This window comes from Leptidea sinapis, chromosome Z (assembly GCF_905404315.1).
Source record: "Leptidea sinapis chromosome Z, ilLepSina1.1, whole genome shotgun sequence".
Classification (NCBI taxonomy): Eukaryota; Metazoa; Arthropoda; class Insecta; order Lepidoptera; family Pieridae; genus Leptidea; species Leptidea sinapis.
Window position 1 is genome coordinate 20,651,710 of NC_066312.1, and position 23,105 is coordinate 20,674,814.

Consider the following 23,105-nt stretch of genomic DNA (forward strand, 5'->3'; position numbering starts at 1 on the left):
TTGTCGCTGGTCGGTCCTTCTGATTGTGCGTTAGCTCATCACACTCGCTTCCATCTGATTGTATCTCTATATGTATATGATATCCGCAATCCGCACCAAACGCAACAGTTTTTTTATTCACGAGTTAAATTTGACGGGGCATCTCTACACGTCATTGGCAGCTAGTACCAATGTTGAGAAAATTGGCATGTCGAAGTGGTTGTGAACGGCCAGTTTTAATATTTTTGTAAAGTCAAAAATATATGTTCTATGTGTCAAAATTATTCTTGCCATTTGACTAGAATTACAATAATTATATTTTCCTCGAAGATACTATGTTTTACTCGCGATAAAGTGCAAATCCGCTTTCGAAGTGCAATGAAGCCCTCGTCTCGTGCCTACAAATTACGCTGTAAATAGGAATCGCTCACTTGCTTCTTTTGATGAGCAATGTACCATTATTTTGTTATTAAAGCAGGTTGTAGCCATTATTTACTTTCCAATTTTACACATATTTTTTCTGACATTCCAAGAAAAAAACAATTTACTTTATTTTTGTCTTATTTTAGAGTTAAATGAAAATCACAATAATTATTATTACTACAATTACTATTATTTACAACATTTATAACATTTACAACATACATTAATAATTAACTTAGGATTCTTCTAGTTGTTTTGTTTTGATGGTTGAACAGTGTGCCTTTTTATTTTTTCTATCGAGGACGGGTGTCAGATCTTCATGGTACTGGATATCATGCATGTCCATAGCAGCAAACCGTTCATAGAGCTGTGGAAATTTCAAACGTTAGTTATGAAAAAATAAAGGCCAGTTCGGTATAGCAATGTGGATGTCGTATATCTCATCAAGGTAATTTATTAATATAAATATTTTAAAGCAATTGATAAGAAGTGTAGTTCAGTAACTTCACAGCAGAATCTACACAGGCTGGGTTCACTGAGACTTATTTTGGCTAGCCTATTGAGCTTAAAATGACCAGAGTAGAACCCTGTGAGATTTGCAGTGTCTTTTATCTTCTATTTATTATATTTATGCATAGCTTGGCACTCCTTCACTGATAGATATCTAAAACAATCCTGGCTTGCCTTGGATAGGTAGTGAGTTCCAGTAAATGGCAGCTTCTTTATTAAGATTTTCCTGATTCTTTAAGAATCAACAGACATAATATAAAAGACTCCCTCGCACCACAAAAATACACAGGAGCCAGTCAGCTAGTTAACCTCGTTACCTTCTATGCCTTTATGTCCCGGTACTGATGCCATAGCAAATTTGTTATGTTACGACAGGATTTTCAGTTTCTTCTATATAGAAGAAATGTTTCAAGGATGTAAATGCCGTCAAAGTGGCTTGGCTATCTTACATCAATGAAAATCTTCCTTTACTAGTAGTTCCTGTCTTGGTACATTTGTATAGCACAATAGCAATATTTAAAATGGAGGTAAAATTTCACACGGAAGACTTCGAGCTAGCCAATCATTTTTATAACTAAAATATAGTGCCTACCATTAATGCAGCTTGAGTGCACATTTGATCCATTTCACGTGCATGTTGCTCAATGTCATGTTGAGTGAGTCTTGGTCTTCTACATGAGGGACTTTGTGGTGGAAGCCAGCGGTGTATCACTGGAGTAAGCAGATCTCGGTGTACCTGAGAACAGAAAGTATATTTACGACTAATAGACTAGTAGTAATAGATAGGATCAAATATAGTTTACAAGTCATGTATTTTTTTAAGAAAGGGACAAGCAAGCAATACAATCTGTACAGATTTTTATGTTTTATATAAAAGGCTATCCAAAAAACATCAAACAGCTCTCTGAATTAAATTTGTAATCCTCACTTGCAAAATATATATTGAAAGTTATAATTTTCGTCTTCTATATCTACTATACCAATAGTGTAAAACACTACGGCTTTTTAGTTCGTCTTGTACCTTCAATACGTAATACCTCGTAGAAATAGTTTAATTCCCCCTTTTGATCTACAATTTACTATTTATAATATGGCTAGCGTTAAATTGTTAATAAACAAACTTACCATAGCCGGATCATTTGGTTGTGTAAAGTAAGATACAATTACACCAGTGAAAACACACACAAGCATACCAATAAGTGTATAATATAGGTAACTTATTCTGTATAAGAAAAATGTACCCGATCTGAAAAAGCATAACGTATTAGTCTATTATAATGAATAATTTAATAATCAACAAAATATTAATTCAAATCAATCAATCAATATATCACTAAAAAAACGGAAAAAATAACAAGTTAGCTTAGTTCATAATCCAGCTAACTTCTGAATATTTTGTACTATCTTGTGCTGTGAGAATTTGTTAATCGGTCTCGACCAGGTTTTAATTAACCTTTAATCCTAAAATATGGCCTTATCATTTGAATGGTATGAAGCTTCTTTAGTTTCTTTTGGCATTCCATTTGAACAGACTGCAGAAGTAGGTAAGTATTTGATACGAATATTATAAAGGAGTTTTGAAATAAAGGTTGTGAGTTTCTACTAAATCAATTTTGATAATTCTGTTACCATAGAAACTAAATATTTATGGGAATACGAATAGTTAAAAAAACTTTTGTGGGAGTCAGATTTGCAAGGTAAGTCGGGAAAAAAGCGGTCGAACGGAAACTTTTCGTACGAAATATATTATATATCTGTATATATGAATGTTTTGTTTAAGTGCATTGAAATACCAACTACTAAGGTTCGGGTAACAGCTAGTAAAATATATATGAGGAAAATTTTCTTGATAGACGGATAGACTGGCAAGGAACCCTAAATAAAATCTAAAAAGTTTAATGCAGTGAAATAGTTATTAAAGATAATAAAATAAATAATACTTCAGTAGCAACTGGAATGTGATTTACACCTTTTATGATATTCGTAGAAACTTTTGTAAAACATAGTCTAATTCAGTATACTGGTTTTTATGATGTGCAAACTTTGCTTGGTTACAATTTCGTATACACGAAAGTTATACTATTACATCCCTTTGATGTTGCTAGTTTGAAGCAATTCTTTACTTCGTTCCTTAATTCCATGAGTTAAATGATTAATACTTCCATGGTTGTCATTTTGAGATTCATTATTATATTATTATAAAATATCGAATACCTATCGAACTCAACGGTTGATGTCTCTAGAGGAGGCGTAGGTAATGAAAAGTTTCCTGTACATCCATCAACACTGACTGGTTTTGGTACAATCAGGATTTCACCACGAAGCATAGCAGTTTGGGTCCCCAATGATATCCATCCAACTAGGAGAGTTGAAGACAATCCACCGGCCAAAGCACCCTAAAAAAAGTTTATATAAGCACATATGTTATTGAGTATATAAGTTATTCTGGGCTAACAAAACAAAAATCCTTAAAAAAATATTCCTCATCCTATTTAACGTTTCTAGAAAAAGAATATTGTAAGAAGGGTTAAATACGACCACTGAAAATATTATTATACCGCACAATTTAGTTAAATAACGTGTAGTTAAATATCTTTAAATTAATTTTATACTATCAGGGGGATTTATATTTTATCTTACAACTTGTAAAATTGAAATTATATATCGAAATTTATTTAATTCTTGTCCATTGGTTGTGGTTCAGTAGACATATGAGTTACAAGAGGCCTGGTAGCTGAAGCACGATACTAATGGTCTAGTTCACCAATTGACAGTCAAGGTGTTGAATTTGCGTTATGGTGTGCACGCGCCTCGTATAAATGGAGTTAGGTAATTTTTCCCTAACGCAGCAAATATATACAACTTCAAAAATAACGGAGAAAACATCAGATTTATACAAATACTAGCTTTTAGCCGCAACTTCGTCCGCGCTTAACTTCAAAAAGTATGTCACATTGTATGTGATCAAAATGTAACGTCTCAATAAATATACAAATATTGTTCATTGAAACTAAAAAGGAAGGAATCCATCAAAAGCTCACTGGTACGATTGGCGATAAAACAGGTGGACAGACATGATATACATTAGTAATCCTATAATGGTTCCAGATTTTTCACTTGGTTGAACAGGACCCTAAATCATGTAGGTACATGTATGAATATATTATGCATATAAAATTAAGTTTGTCGATATCATAATTTTGAAATACCTAGAGATCAAATCGCGCTTCCTCTTGAACTGTTAAAAATTTCGGAATAAAAAGATACTCTGTATTTTTTTCTGGCCCCCTGACAATGTATTTGCAAAATTTGACATTGGGTTGATTAGTTTATGGATGAAATCGTTACAAACAAATAAGCAAACTCATATTCATATTCGCATTTAAAATATAAGTAGGAAAAACGTTTTAACCATGACATGTGACGACGCACAGTAACGATACGCAATGTGTAAATGAGAAGAAATCTAAAATAAAGTCTCAGGTCTCAATGTTTTACGCAATGTATGCAGATTACATCCAAAGCCCAATTGAGCGAGGTTTGACTATACAATTGCGGATCAATTTCGTCTATCATTCAAAATTCGTTACATTGCCAATACTCCAATGTAGTATCTCCCCTCTCTCATCTTTTCTCTTTCTCTTTTCTCTCCTCTCTTCTCTCTCTTAACTTGCCACTCTCTGTTACTGGAAAGTAAGCTAAACTAAGCTGGGAAACTGGGAGTAGAATAAAAACATGGACACAGCCTTCACCACGATCTCGAGCTGACAACGAGCTTTCACGACTATTCTTTGACAAGATGGCAGTCCACCCTAACATCTTGATGAGAGTGGCATGCGACTATGCTCTAGATACTGCACCCTAGAGTCACATACAAAGACCCCGACACATCGTAGTAGATTCGAGAACGGATCACACAAATGAAGCTAAGGCGATGTCCCTCTTTTCCGTCCGCCGGTACTCAGCACTTAGACGTGAGTAAGTGGTCCGTCAATTAGATCAAATGTCTGTTTTCCTCTTCCCTATTGTATGCTTCTAAGTCGAAGTTTGAGTCTCACAAGAGACGCTACACTTTACGGTTACTGGTTTTGGTGAATATTTAATAAATTTATAAAATATGCATACCGTCGCGTTGACCCAAGGTAAAAACAATCCCATAGTAAAGAGACCCAGAAGACTGCCAGCAGTGATTCCAGCCAGACTCTTACCGGCTTGTATCAAGGCACCCATATGTTCCACCAGGAATACTAACGTAACGCATGCTGCACCTAAAAAAATCACATGAATGTAAGCTATATTCTATACACGGTTCTCTACCTAACTTCTTGGCTGAAAGATTAGGTATGACTGACAATGGCATTACAATGTTTGCCTTCCTTCTTGCTCTCAATTTTCTTTAATCATGATAGATACCCAAAAAACTATACAAGATATTGGTAGAAATATGTTTTGAACTATTCATGACTTAAAAATTAATGAGTTAAAATTACAGGTATTAATTATATTACTGACAGATTTTAGAAATACCCGCTATAAATACATATTATTACAAGGAAATTTCTTTTTTTTTGTCGCCTCTAGCAGTACCTTTTATCTTTTAAGGTTTTGTATCTTCGGAAACTTCTAACAGTACTTTCTGTTTATTCAATAATTATTTATTTTTCGAAATAAATGCATAATTAAATCAAAATAAGTCAATATTTTAAGTAAAGACTTTCAAGACTAGATAAAGGTAAAGCATTTTAATATTCTGAAGCGCTTAAAGGATCCCGTCAGAAAAAAAAATATTTTCATTTCAATGATATTTCATGTTTAAAGATATCAACGCAATGGACCCCACGGGTGAAAGCTAGTACAAAAATATACTTATATGAAACAACGTCTACAACAATCATTAATATTACTTATTATCGATGGTCTAGTGCAAGACGAGACCCAATCTCGTTACATCTCAAATATCACTCTGCAGAAAGATATCCGGTAGCACCGTTATCTGTAGATCAACACTATTAATTATATTAGCCATCCAGCGTAAGGTGTCTGGAAAATTTAAGGAGATTTACAAACTGAAAGCGGATATCACAATTCTCCGTTGCCAACGTGACTTAATAAACTTTGCTATTGTATTAAAGTATTCCAAATCTTTGGAAAATGCTTAGTAAATTATCTGGTTCTAACTTAAAAATCTAATAATTATAAATATTTTCAATGAAAATAAGCACTTGATATATTTTTTATGTACGTTTGTATCGTGTAAGAGCGAGAGTTATAGTCATAGTAGTAAAATTTAATTGCTTAATTACCAATAACAACAACTATTAGCTTCATTATAAGGCTGGCTGTTTTCTCTGATATCGGCTTCCTATACGCTGGTCTTATCAAATCTTCAAATATAACACCGCACATTGAATTGAGACCCGTGGACATTGTACTGCAAATATAACAATAAAAAATGATCATTGCTAGCTTTAAGGCAGAACTTTTGCGTAAAATTATTGAGAATGCATTTTTTTGTTATCCGTCCATAGATCCTGATTCTGCATATCAATATATCAATCTTAATTTCCCGATCCATCTAGTACTGAAAACGTTTATCTGTCACATTCATACAAATATCAAGCTATAAATGAACAATAGGTACTTTATGGTGTATATAATATTCATAGATGGTTTGCAAAAAGAGATCACACAACATTCAGCAGAACGGTTATTGAAATGGCAAACACAGAAAATGGATTAAAATAATAATCTCCGATCGCCAATTTATTGCGGTTGAATAATTAGTTCTACTTGTCTTTTCATTCTACTCTGACTGAGATCTCTATGGTCACTTACTAACTGTCAATATAACTGTTGCTATGGACTTATTTCATGCAACTAAAATACTACTTACCAAAGAAGTTTTTGTATAAAGGACTGTAATATTCTTATGACTTTTTTACAATTATAATTAACCCCAATATATTTAACACTACTTCTCGCCTTTTGCGCTACAAATATACTATTAAATTTTGCTAATTGGAAATAATAAAATACTACCTACCTCAATGCAGCACTAAACACACCACTCATGAATATGCCAGGTAAAGCTGGTATAGATCCTGTGATTGACATCACAAAGTATGGAAGTAACTGGTCACTTTTCTTGATAGCTCCGGTAGTGAGTGGATCACATGTCGCAAATGTTGCGTATATAACAAGACCCGTGTAGCAACATAGTGACACTATTATGTAGATCCCTGCAGCCATGATAAATATTGTTCTGAAATATTATACAAATAATTAAGGGTGGATACTAAGTATGATAAATCTTATTACACTACACAGACCACAATAAAACTATAGTTTGGATGAACTAATTTGATAAGTGTACATCATTGCAATTCCATCCCTACATTAACTAACTAAAAATCTGAAATAAATACATTCTGGATCCAAACAGGGCACAATACAATTGAAAGAGATATAAATCAAAATAAAGATAAGACAGTCGCAATATTAATAATTTTGAACACAAAATTACCACTTCGTTGTTCTATTTTGCAAAAGTCCATTAATATGTTAAGATATATAAGGATAGTTGTGTAGGAATAAATCCAAGTTTGTGGGGTTGCAAACCTTGTCCCACGGTGGCCAGCTTGGAAAAAGGGAAACAAAGGACTTTTAAAGTATATTTGACAAACTATTTAGTTGACCAGGTCTTGGTGCGCCTGGCTATCAAAAAGACCGATGGCAGAGTATATACTAATAAAAATCTTTGGTAGCGGAATAGGGTGTACCGTTAACTCTCACCATAGAGCCACCGGTTAGCCCACCACGTTCCAATGTGTTTTTGATTTTCGATCTCATTAGTACGTTTATTCAATGCTTTATTAGGCTGGCGACACTCTTGTGATTCTTCTGGTATTACTGGAGAGTATGGGCTGCGGTAATCATTTACCATCCGGTATACTCATTTGTCCTTCTATTCCATCAAAATATAATGTGTTTTAGAAAATTATTGTTAAATATGACTACTGGAGATAGAGTCAATAATCAATTACTTAATTATTATGCAAAATCAATAATTAAAGAGATGATCATAAAAAAGATGACTGAAGAATATGGCAAAAAATACACGGTCTACATATAAATTCAAAACTTGTAATTATTAAAAAAAAAACATAATAAATATAGCAATTTTAAATTCCAAACAAATTATAAATATCTCTCGGAATCAAATCCCCCTATTTTGTCTATCAATTTATAGAATACTTACATTCTTGCTCTCCTTAGAGATGACAGCGCGAGACACCTTTGTACCATCGCCTGGTTCACTGAGCAAGATGCTAGCCAGCTAAAGTAATTACCTACAACGGTAGTCCAAAACGTGTGACGAATTGTCGGATCAGGATCCATACTGAAATTTGAAATATAGTTCAGACATTTTAAATTTAATTTATTATTTACTAGTAAAAATATAACAGTCTTCCTGTAAACGTGCTCTGCAAAGGTCACGGGTCAAACAATCGGGTTAAATAAAATAATAATAAATATATTTTAAGTAAATACATTGTATTAAATATTTTTCTTGTATCGGCTATGTCTATTTGGGGCAAGATAATTTTTGTAAAAGTGTGTCAATATTATTATATTTAACTTCTACGCAAACTAATGTAAAAATGCACGTGTTTAAATCCCTTAAAACGTATTTTGTTTAAACAATTTATTTAGTAAACAGCTAACTCTTAGCGTTTTTTGAACCATATCATTTTTAAAGTGACCTAACAATCTTTTATTACGGCAATAAAAACGGCGTTTTCAGAAGTTTATATTGTTTCTGGTAAATAGTTCTATTCTATTCTGTTCTTCCTACTGCGGCTTTGGCGAATAGGTGTTGGATAAAACTAAATGAGGTAGGTAAGCAATGCCTACAGAAGTACTTATTAATATAATAATTATTGCTCTGAAGCTATTGTTCAGGAAGGAAATGTGGGATAAATATGGTGAGATAAATTGCAGTTGCGACAGCCTCTTTAGAGATTTTTTCCTTTACAATACCTTAATAAGGAATTTAAGCCGCAAAGATGAACTACTTCCATGTACCTGAAAATTATCTATGATTATGTGTGTTTTGACTTTCCTTGTGAGATCGAATCAGACATGAGGAGATCCGTAGGATAACCAAAGTCACTGACATAGCCTAAATGATTGCGAAACTGAAGTGGCCAGTGAGCTGTCCGACGGACAGATGGCCGTTGGGGCAGTAAAGTCTTCGAATGTCGACCACGTATTGGAAGACGCAGTGCTGGTAGGCCCCTCACAAGATGGACCGACGATCTGGTCAAGATCATCGTGGAAATCTTTGGGGGAGGCCTTTGTCCAACAGTGGATTCTGTCTTCCAGCTGATGATGATGATGTGTGTTATTTAATGTCTATGGGAAGCAGTATATTTAAAATAAGAAGATAAAAAAAAATCAAATATTAATTAGTTCACACTTACTTGAAAAAGTCTAAGCGGTCGCCTTCTTTGCTAATCCTCATAACTTCACTAAATCCTCCTAACCTCCATGTTCCGTAAACCAGGACGAAAATAACTCCAAAATACATCAGTATAGTTTGTAATGTATCTGTCCATACCACAGCTTTGATACCACCCTAAAATGTATATAAGACGTCTTTAAAGTATACAAATGCTTGAAAGTTACCGTGTCTTTCTAAAACTGAGCTAATAATCGTTCCTTCCGGGTTCCATTTTCAGCTTAGTGATAAATGTGCATGCATACTCGCATTAAGAAAGTTAAAAGGAAAAAGTAATATAAATGATAAACTTTTAAATAACATTATGTGTCTATTTAATATTGGCTTTTTAGGCTTGTTGACAAGTTCAAAACGTGTTTCAAAACATAATTCTTGATTACGCTACTAAAAATATGAGTAAGCTTATTCGATTCGCATAACACTAGTAAAATATATGAAAGGTGTGCATACATTAGTACATAAAAATTTGCAGTTATAATAACAAATTAAGATGAAAAAAGATGGCATAAAGTTTTTCGTCTGAAACCTTTAATATAAAAGGAATTAAAGATCAGAGGAGGAAACATTTTATAAAAAAAATCCGACTGTCGGAACACTATCATTTTTATTGATAATTTGAATTCAACGCCGGAAATAGGTCTCCCCGCGGCTTTTCAGCCATGAGCGCATTACTGCTAAAGAACGCATACAATATTTTATGCAATAAAAATTAATTTAATAATGTGAATAAACAATGGTATCATTCAAACATTTGAAAAAATGAATCCTTGTTGGAAAAAAAAAAAACAATAAATATATAAGTATACGCTATTTATGTAAAAATTTTGATATCAAATTAAAAAAAATGTCTTGAGGAACTTCGCTCGTAAAGGGGGTCGACGGACAAATATAAAACGTTTCTTTAAATTCACAATTGACAGCCCTGAATTTCTGTTGATGGGATTGGCTTACTCAACTATTTATTCACTATAAGTGGTTATACTCTTCATGATGCATATCAACTAACTGACTGCATACCCTTGTATGAAGTATGCATGGGTATGCAGTGAACAACACATTTACCCTTCCATTAGTCAAGCTACCAATATTGGTAAAATAGGCTCTTCGGGAGGGTATAGTTGCGGGGGTAAAAATCATTGTGAGTCATTTCTACATGTGAGTCCATTCAATCGACTCTGTGGCTGTTCCGATATTAACCTTTATTGATCTAGGGATTAGCTAACTGACTTCAATAGGGATAGTCCCCAAGGTTAAAATACTATATATTAAGCGATATTTCGATCTTGTATGCATTACTGTTAGCATTTTTGTCATGATCTGCAAATATCAGCTAAAATCTATAGAATCAACTTAACAGCAAGAAGAAGTGCCGTAAGATAGCGTGCACGGTATTTTATAGAGTACATTTCGGAGAATGTTACCAGATGCAGCACGATTTAATACATTTCATAGTCGGATGAATAGACAGGACGTTAAATGGTTTTTTTTAATGATAGTAAGGGACGAAACGAGCAGGACATACAAGCCTTTACAATGCAGTGCCACTCAGGATTCTTGAGAAACCCAAAAATTACGAGCGACACTGCAATTGCGCTCGTCACCTTGAGACTAAGATGTTAAGTCTCATTTGCCCCGTAATTTCATTAGCTACGGCGCCCTTCAGGCGCCATTGTGGTACCTATAATCTAGCCGGCACCCTGTGCAATGCCCACTGATAACTACGATACCTACCCACGAATCACGTAGCCTCACTTGTATAAAGTTTCAATTTGCGAATAGGTAGACTGTGAAGTGACCTTCCGTCTGTTTTCCAATCCGATGTATCCGCTGAACTGTGAATACTCCCCACCACCAGCGCAATTTCACTAAATTCGCATCTGTGTACTATGCTTCCAAGTCAAAGTCAAAGTCAAATATACTATATTCAACTAGGCTTAAATTAAGCGCTTTTGAAACGTCTCTATAAATATTTATTTTAAACTACTGAATCTACCATATGTTCGGAAAAAGTATAGCTCGTGAGAAGAACGTACAAGAAACTCAACGGCCACTCTTTTAAATAATATAGTATTTTACAATGGCTGTAATATACAACCCAAATTAATTTGTAAGGTGTTGCATTCAATATATGAATTGTGTTAGTTAAAAGCGTTTTATATACCAAATATTACATAAGTAGTAATTATCGTATATTGGATGCATCAAACTTGAGAGCTTGAATTTATTGTTTGGTAAGAATGCTTCGTGAACGTGATGGTATTTTGAAGTTCAAACGTCTTATCCACTGTTAATTTTAAAACCAAAGTATGTCGTGAACCGTTTTCTTTCAGGCTTGATTTTCACGACAGTTAGGAAAATGAACAATCGTTTACTAGAAGTTGTGTGATTGCGTTATCAAATAATTTTATTTTAGTATTATGTTTAAATTATAAATACTTTCTGTAATAAAATTAAAAATATTTAATTGTTTTATCAATTTACAAATTAATAAAAAAAGATAAATTATACGGCAAAACTGAAAAACATCTATTTTTTATTTTAGCTAGTTTCATTACGATTTCAATGCCATAAGTTTTATATACCGGTTCCATAAAAAGTAATAGATAATAATATTATATTACTTTTCTTCACACTCGCCGTTGTAGCGTAAGACCGCCCAGACAAAGATAAGCTGATTTTCGCTGAAGGCGCCAGAGTTGAACGGATAATCTACATGTTTTCATGGCCAGAGTAAGTACCGGATTAAACTACACTGGCCTGCAAAAGTAAGTATCACACTTTTCAAATTATTTTTTTTTGTTAACTATAGAAGGTAGAGATTTAAGATTAAAAACGTTTTGTTGCAAATTTTATAGGCTTTAATTCTTAGAAACTAAAATTAGTAACATTTTTAACTTAAAAAAGATAAAACAATGAAAATAGACATTTTTAGTTTAGTGTAAAAAAAATCAACTAAAATGTATTACATGTTATTTAATTTTTAATAACTGGTATTGCCTCCTCGAGCTCTGATTACAGCTTCGAGCCGGTTTGGCATACTGAACACTAGGTTTCGGAGCCGATGTTGGGGAATATTCTCCCATTCTTCTACCAGGGCCTGCTTTAGTGCCCTGAGGGTAGTAGGTGATGGTCTGCGATTTCTGACTAGCCTCCCAAGCTCATCCCAGGCGTGTTCAATCGGGTTGAGATCAGGACTTCTTGATGGCCAAGCCATCACGCTGATACCGACCTCCTGAATATACTCTTGTACGATATGAGCCGTGTGTGGCCGGGCATTATCATGCATCAGCATCGATCCATCACCCATATTTGCTAAATACGGCCCTGCATACTCATTGAGCATCTCTTGAGCATATCTTTGTTCAGTGAGGGTGCCATTTTCTATGGCTACTAGCTCTGTGCGACCTTCTGAAGATATGCCAGCCCATACATGTACACTGCCTCCACCGTATTGGACTCTTTCTGAGATGCAGGCTTGAAGGTATCGCTCACCAGGTCGCCTGTAAACACTTCGCCTTCCATCAGAAGTGTAAAGGGAGAATCGAGACTCATCTGCAAACAAAATTCTTGATCATTCTTCTTCATCCCACTGCATGTGTTCACGGGCGTATCGCAGTCTCGCAACTCGATGCTGTCTCTCGAGTTTTGGGCCACTCGCTGTCTTCGGGGTTTCAAATTTGCTTCAGCAAGTCTTCTTCTCACTGTACTGTCACTAATGTAGTCCCTCCGGGTCTGAAGTAGCTGTTGCTGGACTTCAACTGCATTTTGGTGGCGATTTCTTAACACAGTGGAAATAATATAACGATCTTCTCGGGCACTGGTACACCTGGGTCTGCCATTACAAGGTCTCCTCAGATGGTGTCCAGTCTCTTCGTACCTTCGCTTTACCTTCTGGACCGTTCGTACCGTCACACCCACCATTCTTGCAGTGCGACGCATACTGATGCCTAGTTCCAGAAAAGCCATGATCCTAGCACATTCTTCAACTGAAAGAGGCATGAAAAATAAATGTTATGTGCTTTTTAGCATATTTTTTTAAAACAAGACCCATCGATCTTGAAAAAAATTTAAAACAGAAAGAAAAATGTGAATGGTAAAATTGTAATTCGGAAACGTCCACTTTGAAAAAGGAATGGTTTTGTTTTTGAAGTTTTTTTTCAGCCAATTCTTAAAAGAAGGTTACCGACTATAAAGTTATTATGTACAAAATTAAATTCTCTTTGGAGTCCCTTTTATTTCGAAAGTATATCTTGTGAACTTAAAACGCTATCCCAATTTTAAAAGCGTGATACTTACTTTTGAAGGCCAGTGTAGATGCCAATGCCAGAGACACATACGGAAAGAGAGAGGGAAAGGTTTTTACAACCATAGATACCATTGGGAAATTTAGTTTTATTGTAACGACACGATTTACAAATACAATCTTATATTTATGTACAACTTACGCAACCGTTGATATTATTTAGAATGTAAATGTACGAAACCAGTTCTTACGGCTTAAATAGATTCACTTATGTTTGCCTGGTACCAATAAATACGAGCGTTACATACAGGATAGTTCAGTCTCATTGAATACCCCCAAAGTTAACAAAAAAGTGCTTAGCTTGCCAACAGAATGTTCTCTTCAAAAAGCAAGTGTAGAACGTAATTGCCTATGTTCTGAGAAGTGACATGCTATCAGACAATCATTTTGTAATACGATAATTCCAGGAGGTGTGTTGATTATTGTGACCTCCTTCACACGAGGGCGGGAAACAAGGTCACACGTACGTTGTGCTTAGCAACAAATATCAAGTTTCTTGTGATATTCTCAATTAATTCCTTGCAATGTCTTAATTACTCGAAAATAACGTACAGTTGCAAATTTCCTAATTTCACTACTAATTAAAAAACAAAGTGCTCTGCCGCGTCTGTCTGTCTGTCTGTTCCCGATAAACTTAAATCCTATCTTCACGCTGTTTTCACCAATGGATATTGTGGTTCTCGAGGAAGGTTTTCGTATATAATTTGTTAAGTTTTTGTATACATTTTTGTATATTATATCAATGAAATTTGTTGGTGATATTGGAAAAAACAAGCCCTCTGAGATCTTTGAACGAATACGCTGTATGTATGGTGAAATTGTGTATCTTATGTAGGTCTACAGAAAAATCCGCGATGGCATAGGCTTTAAATGTTATAAGATAACATATTATAACATTTAAAGCCTTAAGGCAAAACCCGTTTGCACAAATACGATATTAATCCTTATCATTTTCTATTTGCAAAACAGAGTCTGTCGGGTCAGCTAGTTTCTTTTTTAAAATTCAACACCTTTCGTCCAACTTCATGGTATAACTACAATGTATAACCATTTTTATCTATCTGATTCAATCCATACCACTGATTTGCTTGTAGTAAGTTATTCAAATATTATTTTCTTCGTGGATATATCATTATAGATATAACTTATTATGTCATTCGTTTTTCGTCCGTTTATTGTAATTAAAAACAAATTACAAACATACTACTTTGGAAAATTTCATAAATATTAAGTATCTATGTACGGATTCGACCGTACTTGAGTAAGTTTTTTTCCCGCGACTGACTGCTGCTATTCTAAGATTAAAACAAATTTTGCATTTTACCAATCACGAATCTAAGAATAATCTATACATCTATACATATAAAATTGGAGTGTCTGTTTGTAATATTGAAATAATTGTTTTTTACTACATATATATGAATATATATACGGTATATACACCAAAATAACATTTTTTATAATTATTTTCTGACTGTCTGTTTGTTCCGGCTAATCTCTGAAATGGCTGGATGTAATAAGGAGTAACCTAGGCTACGTTTATTTTAGAAAAAATCTTTTATTTTAGAAAGATAAAGTAATGTTGCAATGTTTATACGGCATTAAACGTTTGCCGGGTTAGCTAGTAATAAAAGAAGAAGACGAATAAAAATATACAAGCTGTCAACATTCCACACTTCACTCTATTATCCTACAAAATTGAATTGTTATGGCATTTCATGTCACGTTAAACGTTAACGTAAAAGAAACTTCAGTCTTCGTTCATCAGTCTCTTTTAGAATAACAATACCGAGTTACACTTACTCCAAGTACGTTAGAAAAACGGAAACGAAAATATCGAAGGGTAAATTCATGGAGTAAAATTATCCCCGTATAGTTTTTCTATTGTAACATCGTGTATGGTCGAATCCGCCCTAAGTTCTGTCTCTATGTGACAGAAGCACCGATAATATGAACCCGTACGTGACACGTTTTGGCCTGAAACGCTACTGCGTATCTTTTGGTTTAGTAAATGAGTATAGGATGTGGTGATCTCTTGCCATCAGTTCATATCCTGGTATGGGACCTGCAATTCCATAACAAATCAAAAAATATAATATAGTGCTTTTAAGTAAAATAATTCATATTCGACATTAACAAAAAAAATACTTACCAATGTTGTATAAAATATGCAGACTATGCATACTATCGGTGTTATTAAGTGTAAATTGATTCCCGTTACTGAAAAGGAAAATATTTGATAAAATTAGACTTTGAACTGACTAGGCGCTTTGCTGTTCTTTTTATGACAATAAGGGACGAGACGAGTAGGACGTTCAGCGGACGTGCCCATACAATGCAGTACCGCCCAGGATTCTCGAAAACTCCAAAAACACCAAGCGGCACTACAACTGCGCAAGTCACCTTGTTACATAAGATGTTGAGTCTCATTTTCACAGTAATTTCCCTTCAGACCGAAACACAATGCTTACACATTACTGCTTCACGGCAGAAATAGGCGCCGTTGTGGTACCGATAATCTAGCCGGTATCCTATGCAAAGGTAACCTCCCACTGGTAAAATACCTGATAGCATGATAGTATCTGATAGTTAGATCTTCTTATGTTTTTCCATGGATAATATAAAATATTCTGAATGAGAGCTTGTTAGGATAACTGAGACAAGAGAATGACATTAAAGTATGGAGAGACAACCAATTAATTATATATTATAATTATAATATTATAATTCCGAATATATTACTATATTCGGAATCCTCAAGTGAGGTTATAAAACAAATTACCAAGTAAAAAACTTGTTGTTTATATTATAAAACGTTTGATATCTTAATTTCTACATACTTTTTATTTTCTGGTTTATTTGTTTGTCTCCGTTTATCTCAAGAGCAGCTGAAGAAATTAGATCGAGACTCACTAACTGAGGAATATCATTTGCATATCTCTTTTTTGCTTTTTTCAGTTTCAATGTACGTGAATATACGCTTTGAATATGAGGAATTATGTACTTACCTTGACTAAATGCTAGCGCAGGTACATATATTACAATGGGAATGTAAAGCATCATTTTCAGAATAAATATCAATGATCCAAGAAGTCTAACGTTTTGGTTGAAGCGAAGCCTCAAGTACTGCAATAAAATAGAACATTTATAATGGGTACTGATTTCACTAATTACTCCCCATCATCATCTGTGATAGATCAGTTTGCGTCTCAATAAAATATTTTAAAAATGTGTGTTTTTATTATTATTTGTGGCCATATATGATTATTTAAGGGAGAAAAAATTGTGTAACTAGTATCCCCCGTAACCGCATACACACTTGCATAACGGTGCTTTACTTGCTAATATCACGGCGCGGAGTCCTTCTTTTTTTACTCGTCCGTGGCAGCTTAAGGTGTGCCTGCTCTAAACGACACGCCGAGATTGTGTTGCTTAAGAAAGTTCTAGAAGTGATGGAATTTGCCATGGAATCATTGTGGGGATCCTAGATTCATGGCCAGACTGACTTTAGTCTGCTCAAAGCCATTAGTTGTCATTTCAATTCGAGTCGTTTTTGTAACAGCTCTTAGAGCCACACTGGGTACATACCTCATAGGTTGATGTTATTTGCAAGTTATAGAACACTGGTAGATAGACGAGAGCAATAGTGACAGAAACAACCCATTCCGACAGAACTATCGCCCACAACTGTGTCCCATATGTGTACATCTCCGATGGTAATCCAAGCAGTGAAATACCGGATATGTAACTGAAAAATAATAGATTTATAATATAAAATAACTAGCTGAGTTGACAGACGTTGTTCTTTTCCTAATAAAAAAAACTCTTGCGGGTGGAATTGTGTAAACTCCGTTCTTAGCTGACCTCTATTCGGAAAAAGGAATATTCCTACCAAATTTCAATTCTCTACGCCTTGTAATTCCAGAGACAATAACAGAGACATAAGACATAGGGGGAATCTTTTACATATCAGAATTTCATATTAGAAAGATAAGATAATTGAAGTGGAAATTAAGAGTCTCTCTTATTCTATGTCTTTCATTTGTAGACAAAATGGTCAATTAACCGCGGACCCTACGTTAACGATGTAAACGTATCCACAAAATAAAAAAAATGTAGAGGCCGATACTGAAAAAGACATTTATAAAATTCCACCAATGAACTTGAAAAAAAAATGACTGTTGAAGATAAAACCGAAAACTGAAATAATATTTTTTTTAAGATATTATATTTTAGTTTCTTAATTAATAAAATATGTGCATTGCAACATAGGTACATCTTAAGTAGAATATTAATTTTAATTTCTAAATTGAAAATCGGAAAAATGACAAACAGGCAAGCATTGAAAGTAATAAAACCAATCGCCCATTGCAATCGCTTGAGGTGAAGCGAAATCTTTGTACGTGTTTTTAATCCACTAACTACATTACGTCCGAGACGTTTGAAAATTTGCATCCGTTCAAGCACCGATGACACTACAACATAACCATTACTTTCACATTGTGTCCCAACCATAATCACAGGGACAATAAATTATGAGTTATGTATAAACATGATTATTAATTACTATTTTTTTGTGATCCACAGAGACTACCTACTAAACTTTAACGGTTGTACAAATAAACTTCATATAAAGTAATACCTTAGAAGTAACCAAGAATATGCAATGTGTTGACTATATCGCTTACAACACATATTTTCCGAATATCAATAAATTAAATTAAATAAAAAATTATATAAAAATCCCTCTTCGCCTCATCGCGCACCACCCGTTGTATGATCGACTATTTGGCCACGTCAAACGTGGAATTACTGAGTCACGCGCCGTATAGCTGCGTGCACTTTGCTTTTTTAATTATTACTGAAAAAAAAGAAAAACTTCGGAGAATATTTTTATGGATGCCGAAGCAGCTTTTATTGTATGGAAGAGGAGCAACGCACCAAAAGGCCGTCGAAGAGACTCATAAGGTTGAGTGGGCAAAGTGTTTCTCTTATTGGTTCCATCGGATGCAGCGATGTATTGACATGAATGGACACTATACTTTTCAAAAGATATATCAAATCTAATAATTAAACAGATGAAGATTTAATCAAATTTGATATTCTAAGAACTTTGATATTCTAAGAACTTTTTATATTCTAAGAACTTTGATATTCTAAGAACTATGATATTCTAAGAACTTTGATATTCTAAGAACATTTTGAACCTCGTCCGTAATTCAGTTCATTAGAGTCAAAACGGTTTCTCGAGCTGTATGAGGTCTTTGGTTTTGATGAATAGTTTTGAAGATTGCTTGTCGAGTCAGGGCTGTGTCACTACGAGTTTTACAATCATTTTTCGTTATTCGAAGTTCAGTACTATAGACATCTGCTGTTGCATGAGGAAGATACCGTCTCTTTTCTATGGGTAAAATGTTGCAGCATTTGCCCTGGGGTCAGGCACTGCTTTATTCATTGGCGATTTTTGCATTATTATTGTTATAGTATTTCGCACATTTCATCACACGTTCGACCCAAAATCACTTCATTTCGTATTTGTAGAACATACTAAGGAATGCTTCAAAATGAGCGCTTTTCTCTGCAGGCCATTTAAATGATGGGGCATCCATTTTTCAAGCTTTTAATTTACTGATTCGATGCGAACGGGTTAATTTTGTAGGTAGGTTGTGGTGGTGTTGATGGTTAGGTAGTAGTGATGTTAATTTTTGGACCTTTACTTTTAAAGCCGTATGAAACAGCAATTTAAAGTGTAAGATTCGAATATTGTGCATTCTTTGAACAGATTCTATCTGTCATGTGAAAAAAGTTTCTCTCTGAAATTGCAACAAGAAAGTTTTATTTTAATGCAATGTCATGATGAAATTCCTTGATTTTGTTTTATTAAGATTATACTGTCCTTATTTTCATATCGCATTGGAAAGTGCGTTTAATAATTTCTTTCAATATCAACACTAAATCAAAACATACTTGTTTATTTATAGCCTTTCATTAAATACGAAATTTTGTTCAGCTCTACCAGGTATAGAGTGACTCACGCCTCAACGTTATAATATACCTGACGTTGTATGGATAACAGTCAATGTGTTAAACCAGCACCAATTGGAAAAGAATCTGTCATGCAAGACCCTAATGAGGTTAACCATTCTTTGAAGTGCTTGACACCCGAGTAACCTTGAAGTCGGAACACAGGATAGAATCATTCAATTTACTGGTTGCAAAGTACATAGCTATAGTGGTGCCTATTACTCTCTTATTGATGCTCATGAGACAACTGTGTTGAATGACCCCTATATATATCACACTGTTTTTGTTAAATGATATACAGATCAATAAAATCAATATTCAAATAGAGGATAAAATTAAATTCAAGGCTAAGGAGGCCTATTTCCTTGTATAGTATCCGGTCTTTGCCAAACACAAACTAGTCTTTTTTGGCATGTTCGAATAGATCATCAGCCCAACTTTAACTTGTACTCTGAAATCGTCTAATGCCTAATAGCTCTCTCCATTCCGTGTCATCTATCTTTTATTTGTGAGTCGAAATATATGACCGATCTGCTACTGTTTCAGTTTTAATGCAAGGGAGAGTGCAATATTTTATATAATTTATTCTTTTTTTAACTTTTATTATTTTAAGGGGGTTTCTTTCTATTTTGTTTTTTTATTGTATTGTAACTAATAAGCATTAATTATTTGTATTCATCAGTTTAAAGTCTTCCTTTATGATTTCTTTTAGAGCAGAACTTGTAGTGGAATAATTTTACTCTTATTTTTTTATAGAGTTTTTCTCAAATGATATTTTATTGCCAATTAAATATATTTTTCAACGTATTCAATCTCGATGTCACACTAGCATATGAGAATTTTAAAGCAGTTACTTTTTGTTTATTTGAAATTTTACTATCAACTAAATTTCAACTTTTTAGTTCATCGCCCATATTTTCTAGAAGTTTTGTAGATGTATCTGCTAAACATAAAAATGTGATCTTGGAACCTAAGATGGTGTACAAAACACCCATTCACTTCCGTGCCTTATTTTAAACAGTCATTGGAACGAAACACGTTTGTTCTTCAGGTCAATTCATTTGTTTTTTATTAATGGGGAAAATTATTTATATTAGTTTACCAGTAAGTTAATCAATGATAAGCCCTTTTTTCCTTTTGGCATCTATCAAACGCTTTGGTGTTCTATTACTTTTAATCCATCTAAGCCAACTAAGATCCGTTCTGGTTTGGTAGTTGTATGAATAACGTGACAGATAGATAATATGTATTTTCTAGTTTATGGATTTGAAAATTAAGATTGACATATTTTAATGAAGATTCAAGAATGAAACACAAATGAGATATAAAGTCTTGAATTTTTATCATCTTGAACTAGAGATTCGTCAGGGAAAGTCGTAATTGTATCGTTTATATTTCGAAGTTCAGATATCTACGTACACTGAAATAGAACGATTTGGAGTTTCTGGCAAAATTCGACTAAACATTGATTTATAACTTTTCGTAATAAAATATAAAGTCTTGTGTACCGCAGAATCGAAGCTCTCAAAAAAATTAATCTAAAAAGTCACAGGTACATTTAATAAACTTCCGATTAAAATGTACACGATATAACACAACTACAATGCAGTTAAATAGCAAAGCGTGATATCATTAATTTGCACATCCGGTTTTGGACATACCAGAGCAAAAATAGAACGACGTCGCAGGAGACATATAACGTGATCTATTCATTGTCCAAATTGTTGCATCCTCTTGAAAGTAATAATACTTACTACTAGACACCAGCAGACACTGAGTCTTGTATCTTTTAAATCTAATGCTTATATATTATATGTTAAAAATAATATTTAGTCACAACTATTTACAGAAAAATATAAATCATACAATAAACAATAATGTGACAGCTGAATAAATTTCAGAAACTTTTTGATAATAAGTTATTCCTACTAATTACCAAATAACATTCAATTAAAATGGTGAGTCTCATTCAGAAAAAGATGCTTTTTTCGTACAGTAAAATTACTACAATGCTATTAAAACTACCCATGTGAAATTATATGGGAATACTTGGAAATCATCGTTAAAGCCGATAATGGAACGGCAATGCTGAATCAAAGCTTTAAACTAATTTAATAGCTATGAAATCGAATTACATATTATCACAAACTGAATGACATATCATCATAAATCATATGAGATATTGATTCAAACTTCTCAATTAAGCAAATACAAAAAAATACCTTCGCACGCAAAAAAAATTTAGAGCACAACTTTCATACCTTGCAATTAATGACATAGATATTGGTAACATTCCCATTGTCTTGCCTCCCATCAAATACTCGGATGTAGTATTCTGCTTCTTGCTTGCGAAGAACGCGAAATAGACACCGATCAGTGCCGAGAGTAGCAGCATCGTTCCGAAGACCAAATAGTCCAGCCAGTCAAAGTACACCAACTCCATGTCTGTCAGTTTCAGATGCAGCTCAACAAATCCAACAGCCGTATAGGACTATGCTATTTTTATCCAGCGTATCTCAGTCAAACGGAGGGTTATATTAATTGACTTGTTACCGGTCGACTCGACGCCTTGATCTTAAACCACATGAGTATCTATCCCTCAGAGAAAACATAGTAAAAGCATGCCTTAATTGGAGATAGTTATAGTCCGTTACAATAATTTTATGTAGTTATTTTATGTTATTATTATATAAATTATATTCAGACCACGTTGTTACACTGTTTTTACATCGCAAATAAACTGGGTTCCCACTAAATGCCGTTATTCACTTAAAAACGCTATATGGAATAATCTCGCGGTTATCTTTCCTGCAAATCAAAAATTGTTTGTTGTATTCTTGATAGTATTATTATTAAGTAGTAGATAGCATACTACTACTTACTAACTCAATTATATATATCGGCGCAAATACTACAACACACCTATTATAAAAACGAGAATAATTCAGTTTAACTAATTTTAGTTAAAATTAGTTCATAGTTTATCCTTTAATTACATTGTGATGTGAAATTATTTTAAAAACAACATGGATTGAAAACACAAGCACAGATGGAAATCAGATGAGAGGGATACCAAGTCATTTCTTGATGGAGACGATGCAGAAAATGTCGGTGCACTTATGTGCTTTATTTACCGAAGCGGAGATAAAGGATTCAAGTCTACTTTATTTGACTGGAACGAGTGCGCTGCAATGCGTAGTGCAGAACGAGGGTTTGGTGACACTCGTGTATTAGTGCTGAGTTGTAGGTGGTACCCTGCAGCGCTGTTAGTAACGCCATACTGTCAGAGAGAATTCTGATTCTGTGGCCATGTACTTTTCTTCTTAATATTGCGCTGGCGGCTTC

The 23,105-nt window shown here is 34.0% G+C and overlaps 1 protein-coding gene across 1 annotated transcript; it reads right to left on the reverse strand.

Moving 5' to 3' along the window:
- Positions 1–570: 570 nt before the first annotated feature.
- Positions 571–22,259, reverse strand: LOC126978686 (sodium-coupled monocarboxylate transporter 1-like). Its single transcript, XM_050827687.1, has 13 exons — positions 22,022–22,259; positions 17,325–17,484; positions 16,745–16,862; positions 15,889–15,956; positions 9,396–9,550; positions 8,171–8,311; positions 6,956–7,174; positions 6,216–6,343; positions 5,038–5,180; positions 3,127–3,308; positions 2,038–2,158; positions 1,505–1,648; positions 571–769 (listed from the first exon to the last, which is right to left on the reverse strand). The coding sequence occupies exons 1-13, from the start codon at positions 22,201–22,203 to the stop codon at positions 638–640; spliced, it is 1,893 nt and encodes a 630-aa protein (XP_050683644.1). The 5' UTR covers positions 22,204–22,259; the 3' UTR covers positions 571–637.
- Between the last annotated feature and the right edge of the window lie 846 nt (positions 22,260–23,105).